This window comes from Xenopus tropicalis, chromosome 3 (assembly GCF_000004195.4).
Source record: "Xenopus tropicalis strain Nigerian chromosome 3, UCB_Xtro_10.0, whole genome shotgun sequence".
Taxonomy (NCBI): Eukaryota; Metazoa; Chordata; class Amphibia; order Anura; family Pipidae; genus Xenopus; species Xenopus tropicalis.
This window is the reverse complement of record NC_030679.2, coordinates 66,999,391-67,026,931: the sequence shown is the minus strand read 5'-3', so window position 1 is coordinate 67,026,931 and position 27,541 is coordinate 66,999,391. Positions and strand designations below refer to the sequence as shown.

At 34.0% G+C, this 27,541-nt stretch overlaps 1 protein-coding gene across 2 annotated transcripts; it reads left to right on the top strand.

The window, feature by feature from the left end:
* Nucleotides 1-260: 260 nt before the first annotated feature.
* On the top strand, nucleotides 261-27,541 carry ppp1r3a (protein phosphatase 1 regulatory subunit 3A). 2 transcript variants are annotated; one of them, XM_031898965.1, is made up of 5 exons: nucleotides 261-1,119; nucleotides 17,092-17,144; nucleotides 17,242-17,360; nucleotides 24,292-25,141; nucleotides 25,235-27,541. In XM_031898965.1, the coding sequence occupies exons 1-5, from the start codon at nucleotides 284-286 to the stop codon at nucleotides 26,659-26,661; spliced, it is 3,285 nt and encodes a 1,094-aa protein (XP_031754825.1). In that variant the 5' UTR covers nucleotides 261-283; the 3' UTR covers nucleotides 26,662-27,541. The 2 variants fall into 2 exon arrangements, with proteins under 2 accessions (XP_031754825.1, XP_004913037.2); XM_004912980.4 differs by having other exon boundaries at nucleotides 262-1,119; nucleotides 24,292-27,541.

The window sequence follows — 27,541 nt, the reverse complement described above, 5'->3', positions numbered from 1 at the left end:
GAAAATCTTCCTTTAGAAAAAAAACAAATATATATATATATATATTATTTGACACATTTTGTGACCAAGTGTTAAAATCAGAATACTTGCTTTGAAATTGTGGAAATGATTAAAAAAAAACTTGGCATGTGGTTTAGACAAATGACACAAAGAGTATCAGGTTTAAAACCTTTAGAGAGAAGGCCAGCATAGTTTACAAGCCACTGCACTTATTAATAGGTCTTACTACCCTTTGCAATGTCAACTGTAATGTTAATCCTTATCCTTAGTCACAGTGTCTTAAATGTCAGCTGCCAGTAGCTGCCTTGCTCTTGTTCTGCGTAGATCTGAGAGCCCAATGGAGAATTTTGAAGAAAACAATCAAAGCAAAGATAAATTATTAGAGCCTCCACCTTTGGGTGATTCTTTCATAGAAGATGAGGATGTAAATTCTTCTATCAAGCCACGTTTTTCTCCCCTACCAAGGCGGAGAAGTTCTGTGTCATCAGATGAAGGAGACCTGGAACCACCAACTACAGTTGCAAGAAAAGTGTCCTTTGCAGATGCTTTTGGTTTTGATCTTGTGTCTGTTAAAGAGTTTGATACATGGGAAGTGCCGATTGTATCACAACTCCTTAGCTATGAGGTGGAAACAAACTACATTGAGGAATTCTATTTAACAGCAAGCTTTACGCTGCCATCAGCTGATGACATTATAGGCAAAGTCCAAGCAAAAAAGGTATTGTTGGAATCAATTGACATGACACCAGGTACAAGTTCTATGAAAGGAATTATTCGTGTTCTGAATGTGTCTTATGAAAAGCAAACGTATGTGCGAATGTCACTGGATGACTGGCAAACTTATTATGATCTGACAGCTGAGTATATTCCTTATTCCTTCAATGGTGATACTGATCAGTTTGCTTTCACAATTACTTTGGTGCCTCCTTATCAGAAAGAGGGTGCCTCAGTGCAGTTCTGCATTTGCTATGAAACACCTATTGGTACCTTTTGGGATAACAATGATGGGCAAAATTACACACTCATCTGCCATAAGAAAGAATGTGCTGTAGAAAAGGATCATCCATCTGAAGATCTTGCAGAAAAATTAAAGAAAAGTTGTTTAAAGTCAACACCAAGGTAAGTATGTGTCTATGGGCTGTGCGTTGCAGTGTCTAAACTTGACTACAATTGAACTACAATTCCCACAGCAACAGTGAGGTAAATAGTCATTGTATGTCATTGAAACAGGTGATAAAAATAGCCACAGGGCTGCATGACCTTACTACAGAGAAATGTTGCACTTAGCTATTTAAACAATTATTTTTATTTATTTAACTTTATCTGAAGTCTGGTTGGCTGACATTTATAAACAGGGCACAAGCATTTGTTAAAAATTCCATCATGTGTCTAGCAGATTAGGTCCTAAAGGGTAAAACTTGGCTTCCGATTAATATCACAAGTGCATAAATTAAGCAACACAAGTGCATCTACAGTGTAATGTGAAGCAGATATATGTAATAACAGGTGCAAAGTTTGCTACAGGTCATCACCTATAGCAACCAATAACTACCCCTCCTGCCTCAAACAAATGTGCATAGCAAATGCCAATGCTTTCTCCATCTTTTGAATTATGCACTTTCCATGTGATACCTACTTATGGCTTTGTTTCACTTAAAAGGATTTTTTTTATTTAGATATTTTCGTGGGGATATAAAATAATTTGGCAAATCAAGCAAAACTTCAATGGATATAAATAGGACTCTATGGGGCTGATTTACTTACCCACGAACGGGTCGAATGGAGTCCGATTGCGTTTTTTTCGTAATGATCGGTATTTTGCGATTTTTTCGTATGTTTTGCGATTTTTTCGGATTCTTTACGAATTTTTCGTTACCAATACGATTTTTGCGTAAAAACGCGAGTTTTCGTATCCATTACGAAAGTTGCGTAAAAAGTTGCGCATTTTTTGTAGCGTTAAAACTTACGCGAAAAATGCGCAACTTTTCGCGTAAGTTTTAACGCTTCGAAAAATGCGCAACTTTTTACGCAACTTTCGTAATGGATACGAAAAACTCGCGTTTTTACGCAAAAATCGTATTGGTAACGAAAAATTCGTAAAGAATCCGAAAAAATCGCAAAACATACAAAAAAGTCGCAAAATGTTCGTTTTCAAGTCGGAACTTTTCCAATTTGGGTCGGATTCGTGGGTTAGTAAATCAGCCCCTATGGGTAAGGGCATTGCTGTATTTTAGAGCTATTTGGATAATTGGTCTCTAAATGAAAAATCCAATAACCTTATGCAATATCCTGATGCCAGCATCAACCCATAGGATCTGATTGCCTGCATCGAAATGTATAGGCTCTGCCTCTGTTACACTTTGAAGGCAAATGCAAACAGTTCACAGCTCTTTTGGCTTTAAACACCAGGCTGTAAGCACCTCAACGTTATTAAGAATGTATAAGGCAACAATTCCGCAGCACTCTACATTAGATGGGTATATATATTAGAAAAACAAATTACATACAAATAGTAATCGATACAGTGATTCAATAGGACCCTGCTAAATAAAAATTACAATTTAAAAAAAGCAAAGGTGCATAGAACACAATCCTCCATATGCAATAAAAAGCATTAAGTTTGAGCAGTAGTAATAACCTATAGCAATAGGTGATTAGTGAATGCTTTCTGCTGATTGGTTGCTTTGATTTACTGCACCTGGGCTAACTTGGTGCCTTGTATTACATAACTCCAAATGTTTGGGCATGGGCAATAACAGGAGTCATTGAGCATTGCTGCTAAAGGAAAACTAAAGTCAGTGTTTAGCTAGTAGTCCCCTCTACTGGCCCACCTTTAGCTCAGCTCAAAAATATTCCCTTTTTGACATGAGGTCATTCATTTGGGGTTATGTAGAAAACATGCAAAACACTAGGTTTTAGAAATAAATATAAATGTATTTTTTGAAACAGATGTTACAGATTGAAAGGAAGTTATTGTACTTTTAAAAACCATTTCCTAAACTCCCTTATAATCACAATGTTATGCAACCCCCTGCCTTGTTCTGTTGTAAAGTGAAGTCTTGGGGTTTGAGATCCCTCTTCTTTCCAATGTGGGTAATGCCTAGAATCTCTGGTAATCAGTGGGACATCAAGTCACTAAAAACATCACTTCTCAATGGATAAAGATGAGGAAGGGGTTCCTGGGGGAAAGGGTAGTCTGATTTCTGCAGCAAAAGCAGATTTTTAAATTAAATGTCATTATATAAAGTTATAATTAAAAATATATCACATTAAGTGGCCTACATTTAAAATATTTCTAATCTGTAATAAAAAGCACAAATATATTTTCATAAAGAAATCCCTCACTAAAGTCAAGATTTAATAAGCAAGTTTGTAATTTTTGTGTAAGTTTTAATAAAAATCATAAAAACAAATTAAAATGTTGCAACCTAAAACCTGTAAAGATGCCATAGACATTGTTATAGACTGTAATATGAGGAAGCCCATAGACTGCTAGTACCAACCTTTAATGTAAAATAGAAGAGCCCTGGCAACCCCGGTTTTCACCGTCACCCTTTTGGGGCCCCAGACTTTCTGCTGAGAAGAAGACAGGGATTCTATACACAGCCAAGATGCATACAGAAGTGCGGTACAAAAGGGGTCAGACAGAGGCAATGACAGAGTCAGGCAAAGGGTCGAGGGCAGGCAGCAGAGATTCAGCGTCAGAAAACAGGCAAAGAGTCATAAACCAGTAGAACAATTAAAAACAAGGCTTTAGCTAAGGTCTGGATACACAGAGCCAGCTTGGGCAATGAAAACAAACAAGAGCGCACTATTTATGTTTGAATTTGGTACCAAAGTGACGTCAGCACGTTTGCTGATGTCATGACCCGGCGCCTAAACTACTGCACATGCGTGCACCGATGTCCAGAGACTGGCGCATCAGCAGGTAAGAACGCCATGACAAGTCATCAACTGGCTTAAAAATAAATGGATAATATATCAGGAACTTCTGCTTAATATTTCCCACAACTTAATGCAATCATAATCAAAAATTTTTCATAAATATGGTAAAAACTGCAGTAAAAATATGCTATTGTGGGAAAAATCATGGATGAAATTAGTCCCAGTTTTTGAAAAATATGCTCCTAATGCTCTTTTGATAGGAGTAAGTGGCTTGACCTATCAGAATTGTTTCTTTGTTATCCATAGGTATGTATGTGTACTGTGTGCATTTTTACCTGTGAGTCTGGTATACATACCAACATAACAAAATCTCCCCTATGCAATAACACACAGAATCCATTGTATGGATTAGTTTTTTTGGATGTCCCTGCAGTAGCCTGATCAAAGCTGACTAATATTTATTTCTGAACGAAGGCTGCGTGGTCAAATGTCTGAAGCATTAACTTCCCATAAGGTTAATAGCTACAATACTAGAATAAATAACACTATTTGTTGAGCAAAATCTCGTATTATCCCTTCTACAGTACAGTATAATACGCAAGCAGTGTTACTTGATAGAAAACGGTGTCTTTAAAGATGTAAATAACCCACACTAAACATCACCATATCAGCAGTCAGATAATCTTGTAATAGAAAAGAAAAATAGCATTGTTGACTTGTATGCTGTGTAATGTGACTGTGTATATGCTTCTAGTTCCACATAAGAATTGCATAGTCACAGCCACGTTCATGTATAGAATTCCCTGATCACAGTAATAGGGTCCTGGAGAAGAATCTGAGGAATCCTTAACCTTTAACCTTTTTGGCATTAACAGTAACTAGCAACCAACAGGCCTGCATGTAAAGTAAATACCTGAGTCATGCTTGTGCTGCAAAGAAGGACTGGAAATTAAATTTGGTAATAGAAATATTTCAGTCATCCCTGGGGTTTACAAAGTTTTCATAATCCGAATGGTATCAGATTATTTACTGTATAAAATATATTGGGTTTTTTTTAGAAAGTTAATATGAAAAATATCATTTTGCTGGTTAGCGCTACTAAATCTGTGCTCAAACCCACATAGAAGTAATATAAATCTGAAAAGAATGAATGAATGCTTAAAGCAACATTCAAGTTTACATTTAAAACAATGTTTGTTAATTAAACTGTAACCACTTCAATAAACAGGGGCAATATTATCTAATACTGCATCTGAACTAAAAGGTGAACTACCCCTGTAATACCAAGAATTTCCTTTATACCGTTATAACACACGTTAATATTCCGTTTTCCAATATGGAACGCAAGCTTATACAAAAAAGTGCCACAAAATAGAAAAGCACTATATGGAAATAATTCCCTTTTCTCCCTTAAAAATTTCAGTAGAAGCAAATAAGCCCCACAGCAAAAACTTTTATGGCCTCCACAACCCCCAAAAGCTGGATTGGATCATTTTTTTTTGTATGCAATAACTGAAATTGTGCATCATCTACTTAAGCCTAGTGATGAGTGAATCTGTCTCGTTTCGCTTTGCTGAAACATTAGCGAATCTTCGGCGAAAATGTCACGGGTCACAAAAAAACTTGTCGCCCACGACTATTCTTTTGTCGCACAGCTATTCTTTTGACGCCCACGATAATTCTTTTTTGACACGCGACTTTTCTTTTGACGCGGGGGACAATTTTCGGACGCGCAGCGTATTTTTCAGCTGCAAATGTTTTCATCCGTTTCGCGAAACAATCCGCCAATGGCGAAACGAGGAAATTTGCTGCAAATCCATGCCTGGCGAAACATTTGGTCCATCACTACTTAAGCCTTAATAGTTGTGGGTCCTCCATCAGTTATTGATTCTTTTGCCTCTATTGTTACCTTCCTAGTCAGGGCAATGGCACATGTTTCAACACTTGTGTCATGTAAGTTTCATGTTTTAGTAGTCCAAAAAGCTTAGCACCAAAACACCCAAAACCCTTACTAATGAATTACTAATGTAAATCATTTACGAAAGCTTGTGATAGCGCTTGTCAGGTGATACTTGTCTGGAAAAGTAGACTGTCAGTCTGTCAGTCCTTCCAGGCCACAGTATTTATTTGCTGAGATCAAAATGTCTGTTTCTATGTACTAATACTATTAGCTGTGGAGCTTATGATTTGGGTAGATTTTGGTTATGATGGAGCAAAACCTCAGCTCTTTTTTTTACATGAGCATAAGGGGACCTTCAGGAGCACAGTTTTCCTCTTCACAACTGTCACATCATGTGTGTGCATTAAGGGGTCCCCTAGTTTTTTAAATGTAACAGAGTGGGGGAATTGGAGGCTAATAGTGATGAGCAAATTTGTTCTACTGTGGAACTTGCGAAACAGCAAAAAATTTGCAAAATACAGCAACAGCACAACTTTTTTGAGACAACCGCCAATGACAAAATGCAGAATTTCACAGCAAATCCGAGGTGGGACTTTTTCTAGTACTGATCATACAATTTACTTAAGGGCACAATAGTGTACTGTATGTCTGCATCTTTCCATTCAGTGCATTTGATTGTCACAGTTCTCTTGAGACCACCACAGACCTTAAAAATGTATGTGTGTCGTTTCCTAAAATATGAGCTTTCCTATTTTTATACCATTAATTTTTATATAATTTGTTCAGTCTTAATATATACTATATAGGTATGGTTTATTCAGTAAAACATTAAATGAGATATATAACCATATAGCAATGCAATTTAACACTAAAACTAGCAAATACATTTAAGCATAGCCAGTGCTGAAAAGTCTCTGTTTTTCTATTATTACTAGAAAATAAATATCCCTGTTACAGGTAGAACATAACAGAATCCATAACACCATCATAATGCAGAAAGAACAAATGCTTTCTCACTTCTTCTGCAGTATGGCCTATCATCAACTGCTTTGTCTCTAATAACTGATTTCCTAGGCCTGAAAGGATTACAGATATGCTGATAATTGCATCTGAACAACCCCCATTCCACACAATCTTGTTTTGTTTTCAAAGACACACATTTGTCACAGGTTCTTTTTATTTCTAAATCAGTAATTCTTTGTTCCAAAATAGCTTTGTTTTCAATGTAATACAGTAGTTGTTAGATCTAACCTTATAATGTCCTTCTTTATTCAGCTTGAGTACTGAGAAACTATGGCATGGATCCACAGTAATCTCCAGGAGAATTGGCTAAACAAACCCAGATGCTTATTTTATTTTTTTATGCAACTAGAGCGAATGGTTTTAAAATTTAGTAGCAATTTGGGACAACAAACTCAAAAATCTGTTATGTTCACAGTACAGTAAGATAACAATTACCAGATAACCTTAACCAGAGTTTACATACAATACTGTTTTGCACTTAAAGAATAGATTCTGTTTACTTCTGTGAATAAAGGTTTCCCCTGCTTTCCATTTATTGTTTTATCATATGCATGGGCCATGCTCCTACCAGCAACCCCTTCACTGGCTTCCCTGATTTGCAGGCAAAAAGCATGATAAGGGACTAGCAATGCAAACACAGGTGTAACACTTTATACCTCTTGTTATAGGCAGGCCCAACTCTGTGGCCATCAGTAGCATTGAGGGGAAAAAACATCACTCTTTGTGCCAACCTTTTGCACTTTCGGAACTAAGCACTTAAATGTCTTCAGCAGAATATTTAGTTTAATTCACATGCATGGTACCTGCAACACTGGGCACTTTGACAAGGGTATCTGAGACTTTAATGAAACAGTAACCACCACTGACTCAGCTGTCAAGATAAATCTATCTTGACAGCTGAGTCAGTGGTGGTTACTGTCATGATACTGGCACATTTTTTGATATAAGCTACTTTTAGATATGAGAGATTTTTTAAAACATTAATAAAAACCATAGTAGATAATTAATGATGAGTGAATCTGTCCCATATCGCTTCGCGAATTTTTTTTTTGACACACACCAAATTTTTTTTTGTGAAACAATAAGCCAGTGGCGAAATGTGGAAATTCACTGCAAATCCATGACTTTTGAATAATTCTCTCATCACTATAGATAATTCTAGATAATTTTTATTATCTGAAAGGTTTAATTGGTCATTCTAATGTTCCTAAGCATCCAAGCCCAACTCCTAGGGCATGTTATGCTTATTACCAGATTAGCACTTGCCCAAAGGGTATAAAGAACCTGCCTCTAAAATCCATAGGCTAAGATCATTTGTCCTGAAACCCAAGTAAGGGGGCATGCTGGGTTGTTTCCATGTACACCATCAGACCTCATTATTAAAAGAATAACATATACTGCACCAATAGAACTCTGAAAATATACATTTTCAATCCATCCAAAAACTATAAATATATTTATGAATAAAAAAAATTAGAACTTATGATAACTTAATTCAGTTTTATAATGATTAATTCTATAATAGTCTAGTCGGAGCTTTTGATGTATTTTTAACCAAAATGTATTGCTCCTTTCCCTTAATAAATAAGTTCAGCTGGCTCTAGAAGCATAACGACTTTTGCAAATTTGCACACATTCCCAGTGACTGGGAAATGGTGGTGGCTTAGCACATTTGCTTGAACTTTTCCCCTTTCAAAAAACTGCTCATAGTTATTCTTGCAAATTGCTTTACTGAAGAATTTAGAGCAGTGAATAGTTTTTTTTCTATTATTTCATTATATGCATCCTCACTATTTGCTTGAGTGCAAGTTGTCTGTCCTGTAGATGTTATGAACACTATGTTCCCTATTTTATCTCTGCATTCTCTATGTGTATTATGTTTTGGTTTTTAATTTCAGCCATTGCATACCAATTAGGGTCACTCAATGTGCTTTTGCAACACTATTTTTTAGCAGTGGAGTGTCCTTTTTTTCAATCTGAGGACACCCTAGGAGGTAGGTACTCAAATTACCTTGCTCCTTGTCTATTCAAATGCTTTGTCTGGCACTATTCTTTGTCTTACAGGGAATATGAAAGTTTCACTTGTGTTGCCTGGGTGCATGGAACAGGTACTATCCATCCCTGGGATTTGTTTAATAGAGGTATCGGACCCCTTATCCGGAAACCCGTTATCCAGAAAGCTCCGAATTACGGAAAGCCTGTCTCCCATAGACTCCATTTTAATCAAATAATTCAGAATTTTTAAACTGATTCCCTTTTTCTCTGTAATAATAAAACAGTACCTTGTAATTGATCCCAACTAAAGTATAAATAATCCTTATTGGATGCAAAACAATCCTATTGGGTTTAATTAATGTTTTATTGATTTTTTAGTAGACTTAAGGTATAGAGATCCAAATTACGGAAAGACCCCTTATCCGGAATACCCTTGGTCCCGAGCATTCTGGATAATGGGTCCTATACCTGTACTACAAAGACATTGGTATGGTTGATTTTTTCATGACAAAAAAACTCATTTAAGGTTATACATACAGTATTACGCAGTATCTCTGTATAGGACTGGCTCTAACCAGGGCTGATTGGGACTGTAGATGCCAGATTGTACGCAGACTCTTTTTCAAGGATTCTCTTTAGAAAAGTACTTTTATTACCTGGATGCACCTCTTCCTCTTACCACCAGTGCAGGTATGAACTGTTTCTAATATGCACTCTGCATGGCTTTGTATAGCTATAAACAAATCAACACAAGTGGTCATTCACAACAAGGAAGGCAGTGTGCAAAGTGCAAAAGACATCCGCAATCATCCTTCCTCTGTCCCTGAACTATAATTCTAACTACAAGCAAAAAAATTGCCTGTTGCCAGTATTACCATTATCTGAATATGGTTAGATAAGGTGTTTCAGTTGACTATCAACTCTTGTGAACAGGGCCTATATTTGCTATTTGGCAATGCTAGTTCTTTAATGTATTATAAGTTTTTTATTGTGCGGTAAATTGTTTTGTAAAACTTTTATTGTGCTGTCCAGTGGTGAGTATGGGGGGGGGGGGGGGGTTGCGGTGAGAATGTAGCAATTACTAATCAGGGTTGAAAATCATCTGCACTGGAAGGGGGGTGGTGTTGAGTGGTAATATATAAATGAATAGTAATGATGATTAACAAGGAAGATGTTCTTTACTCAAGGGACTGATGATTAAGTGATAGCAGCCCAAAACATGTGCTGAGAATCAGAAAAAAAAGATGATGGGTAGTTGTGGCTTTTTGCTGCTAGAAGGCCAAAACATATGTTAGAATATCTGGCATAAGTCTTTATTAATTAACTTTTGATTCAGTTTTTCTTTATCCGTGAAGAATGTTAGACAGTAACAAAATCCTAGCCAGGGAAAAATACATATTAATATATACATTATATGATGCCAACAGATAGATATTCTTTAATAATTGAACCTGAGTGTGCATTAGCACCACACGCTTAAGACTATTTTTGAATTTGTATTTTTATGTTGCAATAAAGGATGTTTTTATTCACACCTGTGGGATCTGTGAGGGCCTGCCAATTACAATTCGCTCATATAGAATTCTATAAGTGCTTGTGGCCTATCCATCAGGGGACATATGCTTACAGAAATCTCATGTTTATGATGCCATGAATTAAGCCATGTGGATAACTAAACATCATTAGGCCTTTTACATGCTAACCCAGAAATGTTATAAATCATATTCAGTGCCAAAAGTGTTTGAATATAAAATACACACCAAGAATCTCCTTTACCACCAAACAATATAGGTCTTTATAAAAATATATATATATATTGGCTAAAACAGTCCCTATGTAAAACTCTGCTTCATTTTAATAAACACTTTTTAACATACTTAACATAATGTTTAGTATTATGTGCCACTGGGTAATCCTAAATACAAAATTGCCATTTTTAGTACTATGGGAACACCCCCTAGTATCCAATTAATGGGCAATGGTCTGGATTTTATTCTCACACTTCTTCCTGTTACAATTAGAGCTCAGGTGATCTCTGAGGGAGCACCCAGCCCATGACAAAGTGCATGGTGGCTCAAGGGAAAGATGTAAAAGGGCAATATTTACTGCTTAAATACGTAAGCAGTAAGATTCTTTAATACTCATGGGCCTATTTATTTTGCTGTGTAAAATAAAATTAGCCAACAAAATAGTGTAAAAAGCTGTGTAAAATAAATGGAGAGGTTTGCCTTCTGAATGCCAGATTTTACCCTGTCATTTCAAGGATTTTCCTGGAAATTTTCTGGCGTAAAAAAATTATGTTGATTTTATGCCGGACACCAATGGGATAAAATTAATCAAATAATATGTTCAAGAAAGCATAGGACTATATTCCCCCCTCCCCCAAATTATGGGAACCTCTAAACAAGTAATTTGTAGATTTTTGACCTTATATGTCCTGGTTCATTACCCAGATTACTTATTTATTATATTTTAAACTACTGCTGCAAACACTAGAAGAATCTAATCTGCCTTCATACTGTTTAAGTCACTTTTCTAGTCAAAATGTTGTCTCCGTAGCTGGTAAAAGGGTCACTGATAAATGAGAGCAATATCATGATATTCATCAATATAGTGTAGTTACAGGGGCAGCATATCAGGATACCCCGCCCAAAAAAATTTCAACTCTAGGATGGAACTTTCTATCTGGTTTAATCACTAATCATCAGACAGCAGCAAAAGTGCTATTATTAAGTTTTCTTACAAATATTTCCAAAAAACTTACTTAGCACCTCCACCTCAAAGTTATTCTTTCTTACCACAACGCAAGAGACCCTTCCTTTCATTAGGGGAAGCAGCTGCAACACACAAACTTTTTGGGGGAATACTACAATATTTTCCACATTAATGGTGCTGTTTAGCAGCCTTCCTCCAACCAATCCCATGCTCTATTAATCAAATATTGTTTCTTAAGCCGGCCACACACACACTGATATTATCGTACAAAACCTAGTTTCGTACAATATTCAGTGTGTGTATGGCGGCTCCAGTAGGCGATCACGACCAATATCGTCTCGACGATCGGCCAGGTTAAAAGATTTTGATCAGACACCACTGAAGGCGGCCGAGCAAAATCTACGTTTAGGGCTAAATCGGCAGGTGGAGGTAGAATTTCTATTGTTTCTACCTCCATATCTGATGATTCAGCCCTGAACATCAGTGGAGGGTTGCTATGTGTATGGCCACCTTTAGGAGTTGGCGCTCCAACAAAATCACACAAAACTATATATTCAGTAAAAACTTCCCAAAATTGCTTTATTAACACTCAAACAGGCTAAGCTAGTTATATTTCAGATGTAGGAGGCTTATTTCAATCTCAAATACAATATAACAATATATAGATCAGATAGTAAGTGCGCCATAATACTGACAGGGAAATTCCCAGGTAGGAGGCACGCCAAGGGAAAAAATTCATCTTTTTTATTGAAACTCTGCTTAAAGTGGACCTGTCACCCAGACATAAAAAGCTGCATAATAAAAGCCCTTTTCAAATTAAACATCAAACCCAAAATAATTTTTTATTACCACATACATACCCATTACAAAGGAATTTAAAAATCCCAGCTGTCAGTCATATATTGCCTGCCCCACCTCTATGCTTTCACTTTCAATTCAGAACTTCTTAGATGTTGCTGCACTCCTCACATTCCCCCTCCCTCCTCACCATGCAATTTTGCAACCAGTGCATGGGCATGGGTATCAGGTCCCCCCATACTGGCACAGAAACAAGATTTGGCAGGATGCAATGCCTACTATGATAAAAGTGTCCACAAAATGGCACCTGACTGCCTGTTGCAATTGTGAGATCCAAGGCTGAAGAAAATAAGATTCAAATAATTTATATATAGTGTAAGTTTATTTTGCTTGACAAACACAATAGAAAACATTTGGAATTATTTCTTAAGGTGACAGGTCCTCTTTAATGTTTAAAACAAAAGATTTTATTGCCACACTACAACTGATACCTCGTATTAGGTAGTAGGTACATTTGAGAAGCAATTATATAACATTTGGAAAGAAAGTGTGTTGGGCTTTTAAAATACCCAACACCTACAAAATTGAATGCCGTCGCCATATATGCATACGTAATCGGGGTAGAGAGTGAATTAATTACTTGGTACCCCTGTTTTAATATTGGGTACTTCTGACTAACTTTGAATGCACTATACAGTATATGCTGTATAGGCAAACTTGTGCACATACCAAATGTGATCTATACTGTATATATAATATATAAATAATATATAAAAATAAGCCTCTGTACTTAGGGGACTATTTTATTATTTCCTCCCTGCAGTTTGCAGCCTCCTTATCCCACAATCCCTTGCATTGTAATATCACTACAAGTTATGGACGTTAGAGGATGATTTATTAATGTTTGTATTTCTATAGTTTTTCTGAATTGAACTTTTGCTACAAATCATGTATTTAGATAATTACTCTAAAACACAATCTTTTTTATTACCTATCAAATGGAAAAACCATTTGAAACCAAAAAAACTTGAAAACAAACTTCATCTAAAAGCTTGCAAGGACATGTAGAAGTCAAAGGGAGCTGTCCTTAGCAAATTATAAAATCTTTATTTTAGAGGTTTTCTACATTTTTCTTCTTTGTAATCGCACAAAATTTTTTATGAAAAGGAGGATTTTGAGGTTTATGTATTCTTATTCCTCCGTATTTTATTTGTTCATGCTTTTTGAATATATATTTTTTAATAAATAAGTCAACATTTGTACTTTTTTAAATTGTGAATTAATTTGTGGTAGAAAAAACAAAAATATTACACAAATGCAATTTTTGATAAATAGGCCTCTATGGGTTGGCCTGTAATAATCCCCAATTCCCATCACCGCACCCTCCTGCACTTATATATCATGATGTACATGTAGGGGGTAAAGTGCCAAAGAAATATGTTTAAAGAAGAAGTTTCTGTGCTATGAGCTGAAAGATATACTAAATGCAGCTATGATTGCTTCAAATCTTAAAATGGAACTAGCCTCTAAATTGTATAACACTAACTAGATATGAACTATCAGATATCTTTATAGCTACAGTACCTTGTGCAAGGCAGTTTATCCCAGGCTTTTGTGAGAAACATTGGACATAAAATATTATTGTAGAAGCTGCAAAAAAATGGACCCTTATGCTGCAACAGGCAATTATTTCTATAATGTAAAAATACAGCAAAGCAAACTCATGTGCTGAAATGAAAAGTTTATTCTTATCTTATAGATCTCGTTTCCCACATTTTAGGTTCTTACGAGCAGTAACTTGCTAATACTATACAAATGATGATGATTTTTACTATACAAATTATGATGATTTAAGTCAACTGATATTACATTACATATAAATCACAATTACAACAAGCTGTTGTTTCCTAAATTTCCTCCGAGTCTGCTAGTCTTGCTTGAACTATCAAATATCCATGGAAATCTAGATTTATCTAGATAGACTGAATTAAAGTCTATCTACTGTGGCTATTTTATTTGAATGGGAATGCATGTTGTGTGTATGAAAGCATAAAAGCAGAATAAATTGTGAAATGAGCTCAAATTTAAAGCCATACACCACAACTCAATTACAACAAAGTATCCCAGTGAATTTAATTAAGCCATGTTGCTTCTGTGTTATGGTCCTCAAATCAATGTAGAAGTATTTTTGAAACCGTCATAGGAATTATATTAGAGCACGTTTAAAGCTCAGTAATGCATACTATTAAAAACGGAGACGTAGGGGCAGATTTATCAAAGTACGATTTTCGTACCTTTAAAAAGCACGATACAAAAAAAATCGTATCAAATACAATTTTTTGTATCATGCTTTTTAAAGTACGAAAAATTAGTATTTGATAATACGAAAAATCGTACTTTATTATATAATGGCCGAAAAGTATAATTTTTTCGTATCTGAACGATCGTAAAATGCAGAAAAAGCTTTCTAAATTTGATCACTCAGTGCATGATTTTGGAAGCCTCCCATAGGACTCAATGGCACTCTGCAACTCCAACCTGGCCCAAGGAAAGTCACGATAACGAAGCTTGAATGAATCCGAAACTTTTGTACTCGGTGTGCAAAGTACGAGAAAGTTGTGCATATGTATGAAAAAGTCGCAGAAAATACGCAAAAGTTGTAACCTTAAAAAAATACAATTTTTTAGTATTCGGACCAGTCGTACTTTGATGAATGTGCCCCTAAGCAACAAAAAGTATTGCTAAACCTCTATTTTACATTTTTCATAAATAAAGTATAGTGGAAACTTGTTATTACATGGTGTGTTGGTCCATTATGATGTGTGTAGGCTTATTAATGAAAACAGAACCCTGTTTTTAAGACTAATAATACAAAATACAGCACTGGAAGTGCTCAAGTAAGAAAACTGTGTACAGGGATGACTTGAATCAGTAAAAATTTAATTTGATTGCCATGCAAAACAAATGATTAAATAACAAGAAATTCAAATTTTGTGTACAACAGTAAATTAATAAGTAAGAAAACAGTGGTCTTATCGTTTTGTAATTTTTAGTCACTAATATAAATGGTAACATATTGCAAAAAGTGATTAGAATTTCTGTAGTTTATTAGATTTGGTCTTTTTAACACATTATTGCATATTTAGGAATTTTAAGAAATTAAAATCTCATGCAAAATAAAAGAAGTATTTATAAAAGTCAACTGTTGTCTCTAAGCATGAACATTACTCAATCAGTTTTTACACAGATTTCTAACTTTTTAAACCAAAATCTCTGTCTACTGCAACACTTTGCACAATTCTATCTACTGCTTTATCAATATGTCACAAAGACAGAACCATAGAAGAGCAAATACTGCGAATGGGATGCGATTGTGCATGAGTTTATTTTAGCTAATTGTAGAACACTAGACAAATTTATGATTTATTGGTCCAAAAACTCAAATGAATCCTTGAATAACCTTGGAAAGATTTATATATTTATTAGGTGTATGACTACATGAATCTCTCTTTGGTTACAAATAGTTCCTGTTTGTTGTCTACGAGTAGATCCTTTTATGAGATGGATTAAAAATAGGGCTTGACTTTGCCTAGGACTCCCATTGACTTCTATAGAAACTTGCAAGCTTTTAGATGGCAAATTTTTATTCAAGTTTTTGTGGGTTTTTTTGCACCATAAATTCAAGTTTTAACCCATAACTCGAATTCGAGTTTTTTAGTGCAATAACACTCAAATTGGGAAAAAAATCAAACTTGAGTGTTGATTAATCTCACAGTAGATGTTGAATGTTGGTCCTTCCATATATGTATTATACCTAACGATAATTTCTAGACACCAATAGATAAAGTTCTGTTTTATTATCATCCTATATTATAATCAGCATATGGTCACTTTATCTATGCAACTAGACTGCCTTGATATATGTTATATGGTGATGTATAAATTAATAATAATGGTGATAACTAATAGTAATAACAACCATTTTTAATTCCACTCAATCTCATGGTTCCTGAGATTGTACACAATAATATAATGATAGTTGCACAATGCAATATTGTTTATACTATTTATACTCTCTGTTGCATCTTTATTTTAAATGGTACCATACCAGAAGCATGTACAGATTTTGTTATTTGTTGTGCAAACACTACTGGTTTAACTTTTTTTTTAAAATGAGGACTTGCATCTGGGTCAAGAAATTAGCTGTTTCCAAACCCTGCCAAATGCTCGAACACTTGAAACATAATGATGGGCATTTGCTGAAGAACATGATATCATACAAAAATAGCAGCTATTTAATTTGGGTCACTTTTCTTTCCATTTAAACAGATCATTTACTGAGTCAGTTACCACTGGAGCTTATCTGTATAAATCCACTTCATGTCTCAGAGACTGCGACAAACAGGTCACTGCACAGTGTCATTAGTCATAGAAGATACAATAATGACAGAGGAAAAGCTTAATATTACCAGTCCCACTGACCGGCTTGTTTATTTAGAACTAGTACTACATTTTTATCTGGTCCATTTATTTGCAAAGAAAGTGAAATTCTAATCGTATTAATTTAAACTTTTCAGCACTTTCTATTATTTTGTTTCTTTATAGATGATAAGCAAACTCCTAATTTTTTCTTAACACAGTGCACCAAATAAAATTATTTTTTAAATTTTAGGCTAAATTTCAGTTATACTGGAAATATTTGAGTGTGCAAAATGTAATATATGGTATTTCACTGCCTGTGTCCATGCATTTAAAAAATATCTTTAATTTCACAGTAAAGAAGAAGATGACTTGGATGAATCTGAAGAAAAATATTCTAGATCGAAAGGTAACAGAAAACACAGAAGTCATAAACACCATACACATTTGTCTAATGGTTACTTAACTTTTTATTTTATTGAGTACACATTTCCTTTTTTTAACAGAGAAATACATCCCTAGAATAATATGTACACATGATGAAAATACTGAAGATAATAACAGTGAAGAAGACAATAATTCTCAAGAAAAGGACAAGGAAGCAGATGATGATTTAGAATTGCTTGTAAGTGTTTTGGGGGTACTGAGGGTTTAAATAGCATTGCAACTCTTATGTTATGTCAAGTTACTTTTCTTTATTTTTTAAAGGTTGAGAGCATTTTATCATGAATACTTTTGCCAAATGCTGTAAATGTTAATTTTACACTTTTTTTGTGAAGAATACACACATTTACATATGATATCACTACTTTTTTTAAACCCTTTTCTATTAAGTGAATGCTTTCTTCACTAGATAGATACATATATATACACTGTAGACTATGAACAGTGTTTTAAACCCAGGTTTATGAAACCCTTATTATTTAGTTCTGCTTTGGTCAAATTTATTCTACTGAAGTATCAATAAAAATATATACATTCCTGTATTCAAAATATATTTGACATTAAATATAAGTTCTTCACTGCTGTAAAGATTTTTAGAAAAGACAAAATGCTCACTACTCAAAAAGGTTAGACATAAAGTTAATCAACATATACATACATGTTATTTTATCTATCTATCTATCCATCTATAACAATACATATATTTGTAATGTAAATTGTAGTTATTTAAAAAGTGTTTAATAGCTGATACATTTGATCAGTAAAATATAATGTATATAACATAAATTATATTCTTTTTTATTTTGTAAATGTATTATCTCTCTGGCCATGCAAAATTCTGAAATGTTACGTCCAGAGATTTCTAAATTAGGATTACCAAATCTCTTGTAGCTTTGCAATGAAATCCTGTGGTATTTGAAATTCTATGCGAATGCATAAGTGAATGACTAAATGAGTATTTGGCAAAGGTCTTGAGGCTGAATGTTTTTTAAAGCAGTTCCACTGTGAAGGAATTGTGGCAAAATGTCACATTTCAAGACAAATATCTTTGGTTTGTAATAAAAAAAAAGAAGCCATGTTATTTGGTTGACTTATTATGGTTGACTTTGCAAATTGCCATGCAGTACATGTTGCCTATAATTTAATAGTTCAAGGTTACCATTTGTATTTCTTATTTTGCTCCCCTTTTAAATTCTCAAAGTATCCACTTGGAATATTACGGTCTTCCAACTGAAAAACCCAGTTGAAGCATCTTTCTTTGTAATTAAAAAAAACTATTTTGGACACTTTTCTTAATATGAGAAAAGGAAGTATTCACAAATAAGGATTTTTGGAAATATCAGATTTAGTAGTTGGGTCTAGAAATAAGGTTTAGCTCTTATGATAATCACATATACTGTTTTATTTTTAAGGCATCATTATATTTACTAACCGTTAAATAGAGTGGATACATTTATAAAATTAAATTTGACCATTATATATGAAATTTTAGATAGATTTATTTTTCAGATATTTGTAATTTAGATTTGTGCTTCCAACACTTTAATGACTTAGACAATGAAGCAGTATAAGACCTTGAAATACAGCTATCCAGTATGCTTGAAACCCACAGGCATTAGCTCACAAGACAGCTGAGCAGTTGACAAGTAGCATGAACCTTATGTTAGAAAAAGAAGAAATTGTAAGATTTGCATATAATTACTGAGATCATGCAAATGTCAGTTATGAATATAAAAAAACACAGGCATTTCACTGTTAAATGCTGACAGTTGGCATCACTGAAAAGCTCAAATGCATTTGAGTACTAGTTGGCAGAAGGTCATTAAAACAGAATTTGCAGATACATTAACACTCTCACTTTTCTTTGAGTGATAGTTTGCTATTTATAGTTTGCTCAGAGTTTCCAGAAAACATGCTTCAAGATAAGTTGTAGTGGGCTACCGCATAAAAATTGCATGTGGAAGATGGGGGCATTGAGCTTTTCTAAATTGATTTGAAGGAAGCTATCAATAAGTATGCATAAAGCCGAGACAGCAATGATGGTACAGGCATATGAGGAAAAAGCCGAAGTCTATTGTAGAATTTTTGTAATAGCGAATAAGTCATTTTTACATGCAGTGGAAAATCCTAACACATTAAAACTGACTGCATAAAAACATTTTAATAGCTTGCTAAACTTTATGAAACAAAGCAAGGTTCTATAAAAATATTATGTTGAAAGAAATAATCTATTTTAGTAGTAGAATCTTAATTAGCTGCATGTTTTCTGTAATAAACCTATTAAAAGCAAATATATGATAAAACAAGCTAACTGAATTCATGTATACTTTAGTGATCTCTATGCATTGATTGATGACTTAGACTGTGAATAAGGCAGTATAAACTAGCTACATATTTTGATAGTAAATTATGGTCTAGGATGAGACATTAAAAAAATCATGAGAAGGGGCACTGTAACGAAAGTATGTCAGTTGATAAAAACACTGTAATGGACAAAGCATAAGCTAATGAGGTCAGAAAATAGCTATTAGTAAAGTCAGTAAAATAATTATTACAAAGGTAGGCATTTGAATTACAGTGACCATGGTATAAGTATGTAAAAATGTTTGGAAACTGGAGAACCAGACTTTAAATAATGGTAGAAAGGATAAACCCTACAAAGGCGACAAATGTGTCTCAAATTCCCTACCAGCACTAGATCTTTAGAGTTGAACTCACTTTCCAATTTACAGTGTAAAAGACCACATTGATTTCATAACCCTACAGCCCTTGGAATCCATAGTTTCCCTACAGTCTTTTAAATTCATAGATTAAATGAAGATGCTCTGATAACATGTGGGGTTCAGTTAGCCTTAAGCTAAAACCTCCTTACTATAACTGATGGCAAAAACATGGCATTGTAGACTCAATATGGGTTGATAGGAAAAAAATGTGCTACATGGTAATGCATCTGTGAAGGTTCTCATTCATCCAGGTCATGGTATATCTGTAGTAATAAGTCAAATGAACTGAACTTGCTGTGTATTTTTTGAATCTATCTCACTGACTTTCCAACTGGCTCTCTCAGTTCAGAAGTTTGTTCTCAATTCATTTCTGAATTGGTAAAGCCAGTCGGATAACTGGTGAAACAGCTTCAAGAAAACCACAGCAAGTCCAATTGATTTTACTTATAACTACAGATATGTTAATGGGGGTTTTTTTTGTATTAAAAGGATTTGGGTATTAAAAAAGAGTCCTCTACTTTTTAAAAACCCATAATCTTTTAACACAAAAAGGTTGCAGACAGCTATTCATTTCTATAAAAAGTAAGATATTTTTTTTTCTCTCCTTAATCTCTCCTTTTTTTTGCCATTTTATATCTTCCTTAATGCTCAGGTTTTTGTTTCCCTTTTTAACTTAAGGTTTTTTTTTCCAGTTTTACTCTTAGTTGCCCCGACACATTTTTATTTGAATTTCTGTATTTCACTTAAAGGCTTTGACTCACCATATTTATTATGTATTTGAAACAATTCTTACATTAAACAACATATAAACAATGATTTCATTATTAAATAACTGAAGGCATGATATTTAAGAAATTCATTTTTGTTAAGTACATTATTTAATCATTAACATTTTATAAGAAGGACAAAATGATGCACAATAAATAGATTATATTTTAAGAAAGAAATTTGAAAGAAAATAAAGTAAAGGACATTGAAAGGCAAGGTCACTTGGGGGTGCCAAAATGTTATTACCCTGGGCTGGTGCCCGTGCTGGGAGAAAACAGCACCAGCCCGGGGCACCTGCAGTGCTTCCTGCTTCCGTGCGCGTGCATGCGCAGTAGAGTGAAAAGCCGAACTTTAACAGAGACGTTGGCTTTTTACTCTACTGAGCATGCGCCTATTGTATAGTCGCAGCTACACGAAGCCAGAAGAAGGAAGCGCATCACTACAGGTACCCCGGGCTGGTGCTGTTTTCTCCTAACAGGGGCACCAGCCCGGGCTACAAGGTAAGCGATTAAAGTCACTTGGGGGTGCCTAACATTTTGGAACCCCCAAGTGACTTAGCCTTTCCTTGTCCTTTACATATGTTTAAAACAAGATATTTCAAAATATATTTTAAAACTTATATAAATATATTCAAAATAATGTAGTTATTGATCACATTGTTTATTACAATTTATGTTCCTCTTTAATACCCCAAAAAGTATTAAACATACATATCAGTATTTTAAATCATCCAACACTGAACACCCCTTTATTATTTATTTGTTTTATTTTGCACTATATAAAAATTATAATATCATCCTTTTCTAAAAATGTGGATAAGTGTTTTTACCCCATTTTCATATAACAAATTAGTACAATACTTTTGCTTCATTAAACAAAGCCAGGTATGAAAATACAATGTAATGGGAACTAAACAATTAAAAAAAGGTTGTCAATATTAATAATCACTTTCAGTGAAGATATTAGTATAATTTAAATCTCCATAATGCTTCTAGTGGTGTATTATCTATCGTCCTACATTTCAACGTTTATGCGCTATCAAAGACTAGTAGAAGTTGAAATGATATTTATATCTCTGGAATACCTTTGGATTAGGAAGCAGAAGCAAGACAAGACATACTGTACTTGTTGGCCCTTTTAAACTAGTGTCCAACTAGTCATTGGCAAATAGGCTCAAGATGCACATTTTATTTGGAATGGAAGGATAAGTATCCTGAAGACTCAAAAAGAACATTTGAACAAAGGTCCTTTTCAGAATTATTTCAATCATTTTGAATAATAATATATATATTTAGTTATGTTCATTTAAAAAAAAAGGTTTAAATGTAATAATACTGTAGCTGCATAATGCTTTCTTTAGCTCTCAAACTTATTGCAAGTTCAATTCCAGAGTAAGCAGACACATGTAAATGATTTTGTCAGCTAGTTTTGTATATTCTGTACACATAACAGGACATTTTTATTCTATTCATGCTTCAATGGCCCTTTTTTCTGTAGTAAGATTTATCTTCAAAAAAAGAATGAATGAATGGACTGATATTAAAAATTCAGAACTACTCTGTGATATAAAAAAGGATCACAAATATCAATCTACATTAGAGTAGAACATTGAAATGGTTTCAAGTATGTTTCCACATTTTAAAAACTAGGACGGATTGATTTTATTTAGGAAAATATCTTTGTTAGGTTCACAGTTCTTGATTTTGCTTTTTATTTTCAAATCCTTTACAAAAAAGTAACCTTTTTTTCAGAGTATGCTCTTTTTCTAAAAGACTTTAAACTACCAGAAAGAAAATGGGTGATGGTTATAGTCTGTTTTAGGGAATTTAGGTTACAGTGCATACAATCAAAGTTATTTTCTCTTAACCACAGTGTAAGGACAGTTAAATAACCACAGAGAACATCAACAACAATTAATAACATACTCTTAAATCAAAGTCAAAATAGATCTTTGCAAAATAGGTTAAATTAGTTATAATGAGAAAAAAACTAAATATCTATCTGCATATCTTCAATTCAGTATTTAGTAGACGCACCTTTGGCAGCAATTACCATTTTTTTCTTTTTTTCATTCAATTGATGTTCAGTAATATTTCAAATGACAATGGATATAATACTACCAGTAAAACATTTGAATTACATCACACCAATAAGAAATAAAATGATACATCATAATTAAAGTAATATATAAACAAAAACTATGATACAGTTGCACCTTCCATTACAGGGACGGGGAACTAACACAGTTGTGCTGACAGTCCTATTGCCCAAAGAATAACAACATGTACAGTTAAGAAGTACTGAGAAACTAGGACTAAATTATTGCACCACCTTTATCTATAAAATAAGGGGTATACCATGAGATAGAAAGTGTGTCTTTGTACTAAAATGTTACTTTTATATAATAGCTTAAAACCCAGAAGAATCTAAACTGGTATAGAGGTCAGGCAGTAATACATTTCATGCACTTATCACACTGGGAGCTTTCATTTCTAATGTGGCTAGTTGCTTTTTGTTTCTTGGTTACATGTTTGGTTTTGTTGTACTTTTGCTGGGAAACAGGTACTCACACAAATAGTAGGGAAAGGGCCAGGTCCAGTGGCCAATTACTGATATAGACATTCTATAATGTTTTATATCCCCACATACAGGTTTAGCTTCAGTCTTTTATTTTTGGGCCGCAGTTCTTGATGAGTGAAATGAGTTAGTTGCCCTCACTGGATGCATAGTCCCTATAACTTTCTTTTGAGGGATATTCATTTATTTTTATGATTATTCTCAAGTTTTCAAGTTACAAAAAAAGTTATGTTTTAAATCAAAGATTTCACACTTTCTATGTCTAATGGTATACCCTGTTCATACAAGGTAGTGTAACAATTTAGTCTTACAGCAAGCACTGTATGTTTAGATTTTATCTGACTTTTATCTTACTTGTATTTTATTGAACACACCAAACCTAATTCTCTTAACTTGCATTATAATGAACATCCCAACCCCAGTTCTCTTTAGGTTATTACTCCTAATTATATTAGAAAGGATAAATTGGTTTCTAAAATGGTTTCAAGAAAAATGAAGGTAAAATAGATTTTATTTGTTGTATATTAGTTTTTTCTAATCGCATTACCTTAAATTTCTGAGCATGCTGGAGAATATAAGATAAACATTCTCTTTACTGAATAAAGTTAAGTGCATTCAACTCCCTCCAGCTATCGTACTCAGAGACATGTAGCCTTAAACCTGAGCTGCAACCCCTCACCTACCAGTACCATGGTCAATATTCAGGGTGCCTGGACTGTAATGAAAGGTAGGCATTATATACTATAGCGGTTGACTGAAATATATTAACCTGTTTGTTCTATAATTCATGAATATGCAGAATGGTGGAATGGTATGTGCACTTATTTTACATATTAATTACTAGCACTATGAATTATAGTCAATGAATGAATATTCTTATCTAACAGCTTGATCATTACTGTATTTTCAAAGTATGGGGTACTGTTGCACTTGTTCTGCAATGCAATCCATACCACAAACAGCACGAGATTGCATTTTCTCTAAAAATAACACTTGTTTCTTTTTTGTGTTAACATTTGTTTAAAATATTTTATCTTATTGCAGCTGAATCAGAACCTTATGAAAGCCAGAATTATTTCTACTGAGGATAATAAAAACAGTAAAATCCAGATAATTGAAGAATTACCAGATTTACCAAGATTACCAGATACAGTACAAACAAGCGAGTCATTGGAATGTCTTAAAGAAAGCAGCACAGGCACCTTTAAAAAATTTAATGACAATATCTCTGCAATAGACTCAAAGAAATTCAATAGGAATGAGGAGTGTCTTACAGTAAAGGAGTCCTCACAAACACTGGTAGCTGAAGACATTAAATCTAAATTGTGCGCTGAGCAACATTTGAAGGAATCTGGCATTTCTTTAAAAGAATATTTGCCTCAAAATGGGGGACAGCAAACAAAACATGAAGATTTACATTTACTTAAACAAAAAGAGGGACTGACAACAGACTTTCAAGATGATACAAGTGTCCTACAAGGTAAAGAAGCAGAAAAATGGTCTCCCACCACCAACATAAATCGAAAGCCTTACGATGATATAGAAACTACCCTTTCTCTTAAAACTGAATCAGTTCAATTGATAGAAAATCTGGATGACAACGCAAACTCAAATGACAGTCATAATATAGCTGATGCCTCTTATTTTTCAATATACAATGTAGAAAAAATCAAGGATGAAAACAATCAGTTTCCTGAACTTGAAAAAACAGACAGATGCTCGTTTGATAAATCTGAGTCTTCACAGTTAGAGCAAGGTTATTCTACCATTTCCTTAAAACAGAAATATACAGCTCCAGTGGTAAGTGAAGATCCTGATAAAATAGATGAGCAGAGTTTTTCAAGATCACCAGATGCTGAACATGAACGACCATCTCATGATGTTGACTGTGACTGTAAGATATTTAAAAACACAGTTTCTGTAGAAAATCTTACCATTTCAGATCATGCAGTTCCTAATTTAGCTTTTTCTTGTAATATCTGTCTAGATAATCAAGGCCAAATAAAGGGCATAGATGAAAATACAAGTGAAGCCAACAGTGTAACAACTACATTCTATTCCCCATGTGATACCACTGATTTCACATCTAACCAAGGTTCTTTGGAAGCTCTATTTGAAAACAAAAATACTAAGGAAATGAACCCACATATGAATGACTCCCAAACTATACATTTACAGAAATCTAGCCAAAGTTATATTTCCACTTTCAATCATAGCCCAAATCCTATCCATTCTGATTACCAGCATGACAAAACATATTTTATTTGTGAAGACAAAAGTGAAGAATCCCAGATTTTTGAACAACCCTTGATTACAAGCAAAGCACCAATGACTTCCCAGAATCAAGAAGATATCAAAGGCAATACTGCAGTTGTGGATGCACCTGATTTAGAACTCTATAAGACAAACAGCATTAAAATAGATTGGCCATTACACACAACAGATAGAGCACAAAGTACAGAAAATCAACTTACTGTGGGAGAGAAAGTTATAATTGCATTGGTAACTGAAGAGACAAGTGAAAGTGAAATAAGTATACCAGGAAGGGATCACACAAATGTGTCTTATATAGACGTATGTAGTGGAGTAAGTAAAAATACATTAGACAAAGCAGATAATAAAAGTGGGATGGAATCAGAATTAGAGAAGGTCAGTGATAACTCAAATGAAGGTGATGGTGGTAGAAGCAAAGAAATAAAAAGTGAAGAGATTCATTTTCCATTAGATGATAAGAAAGATCTTGCTAGCGTAGGAAGAGATGGCGATAATGGACAGATTCAGAGGACAATAGCATCTAAAATGCCTGGTGCAGATGCAATTTATATGGGTGCTTATAATGTTTTTAAAGACCAATTTAAAAGTCGGCTAGATGATTTCTCTAATAACCTAGCCACAGTAGATGAGAGTGATTCCCAGGTTACAGATTTCTCAGATACCGAATCCAGTAACAATTTATGTGTTGAAGTCTCAGGGAATTTCTGTAAAGAAAGCGATACAAGTAACAACAGTATTAGCAGTGGTAGTACAACTGACATGTCTGGAATGCTCCATGCACCAGAAAACACAGAACACAATTCTTTAAGGCCGTCCATATTAATAAGTGAACCAGATGATGAATTAGAAGCCTGGTGCACCGATGATGAAGAAAAGAGTGAACCTGAAGTGAACTATTATAGTGAAAAAGATCAAAAAGCACAAACTGGTGATCATGGAAATAAAGATGATTCCATGTCAAGTGACCCTTTCAATTTTAGCAAAACAAGCTCAAAAGTAATTTGTTCTGTAATGTTTGTTGTATTTTCTGGTTTAATGTACCATTATGATTTTTTGGTTTGTTTTGCCCTCTACCTTTTTTCCTTATACTGGTTATATTGGGAAGGTGATGGAAATAAAAAGGCCGTTAGGAAAGACTAAACTACTTCTATGGTAGATATGTATTGGCTTGAAAAATACGATGTATGTTGTTACAACAAAATTGCTGGACCTTCTTTACAACTATTATTCACGGAATGAAAAAAATAGTTTGCTTCTTTATGTAATTTTTTGAAAAGGACCATACAGAGACAGTTATAACTAGTTACAGATTTATGTCCTGCAGCAAATCAAGGAAAATAGGGGACAGATGTTTTTGTTGAATAATATTTTTTTGTTTTTGAACAAAAAGCTAAATATTGCACCTATATGTTTAGTTATGAGCATTCTGTAAGAAAATATTGGCATTATTTGTATTTAACTGTTTTGATTTAGGAGAGTGTGTTTTACAAGTTTCAGTTACTGTACTTAGGCCTTTAATTTTCTGTTATAAAGCTACTATAAAAAGATAATGTATTGTTCTTTGTACAATTGCTGTCGAAATAGCACTGCATTTCCACTGACAAACTGACAGTGATGGAAGCTTAAAAATATTGTTTAAAGGATTAAAATCATGTATTATGGGTAGTGCAATAAAAAGGCAGTGTTATATTCCACTGTATATATTTGTATGATGGCAAGCAAGAAAGGTAATATTGCTCGCTTATTAGGTGACCCATATAATGTTCAAAGTAGTTGGCTAATAGTTCAAGTTTTTGCATTTTATCAGTCAGTTTCTGCCATATAATCTTTCAATAAAAGATACAAATATACATAGCTTATTGAATATTGAATTGCATATTTGAAGCATTTTTGCCATTTCAAATAATCTGATAATATCAAACTCAGATGGAGCACCAAGCTCATCAACTACAGAGTTGCTGAAAAATAGCAAAAAAGAAAAAAAAACATTTTTCCTTATTAATAAAATGTGGCTGATTTA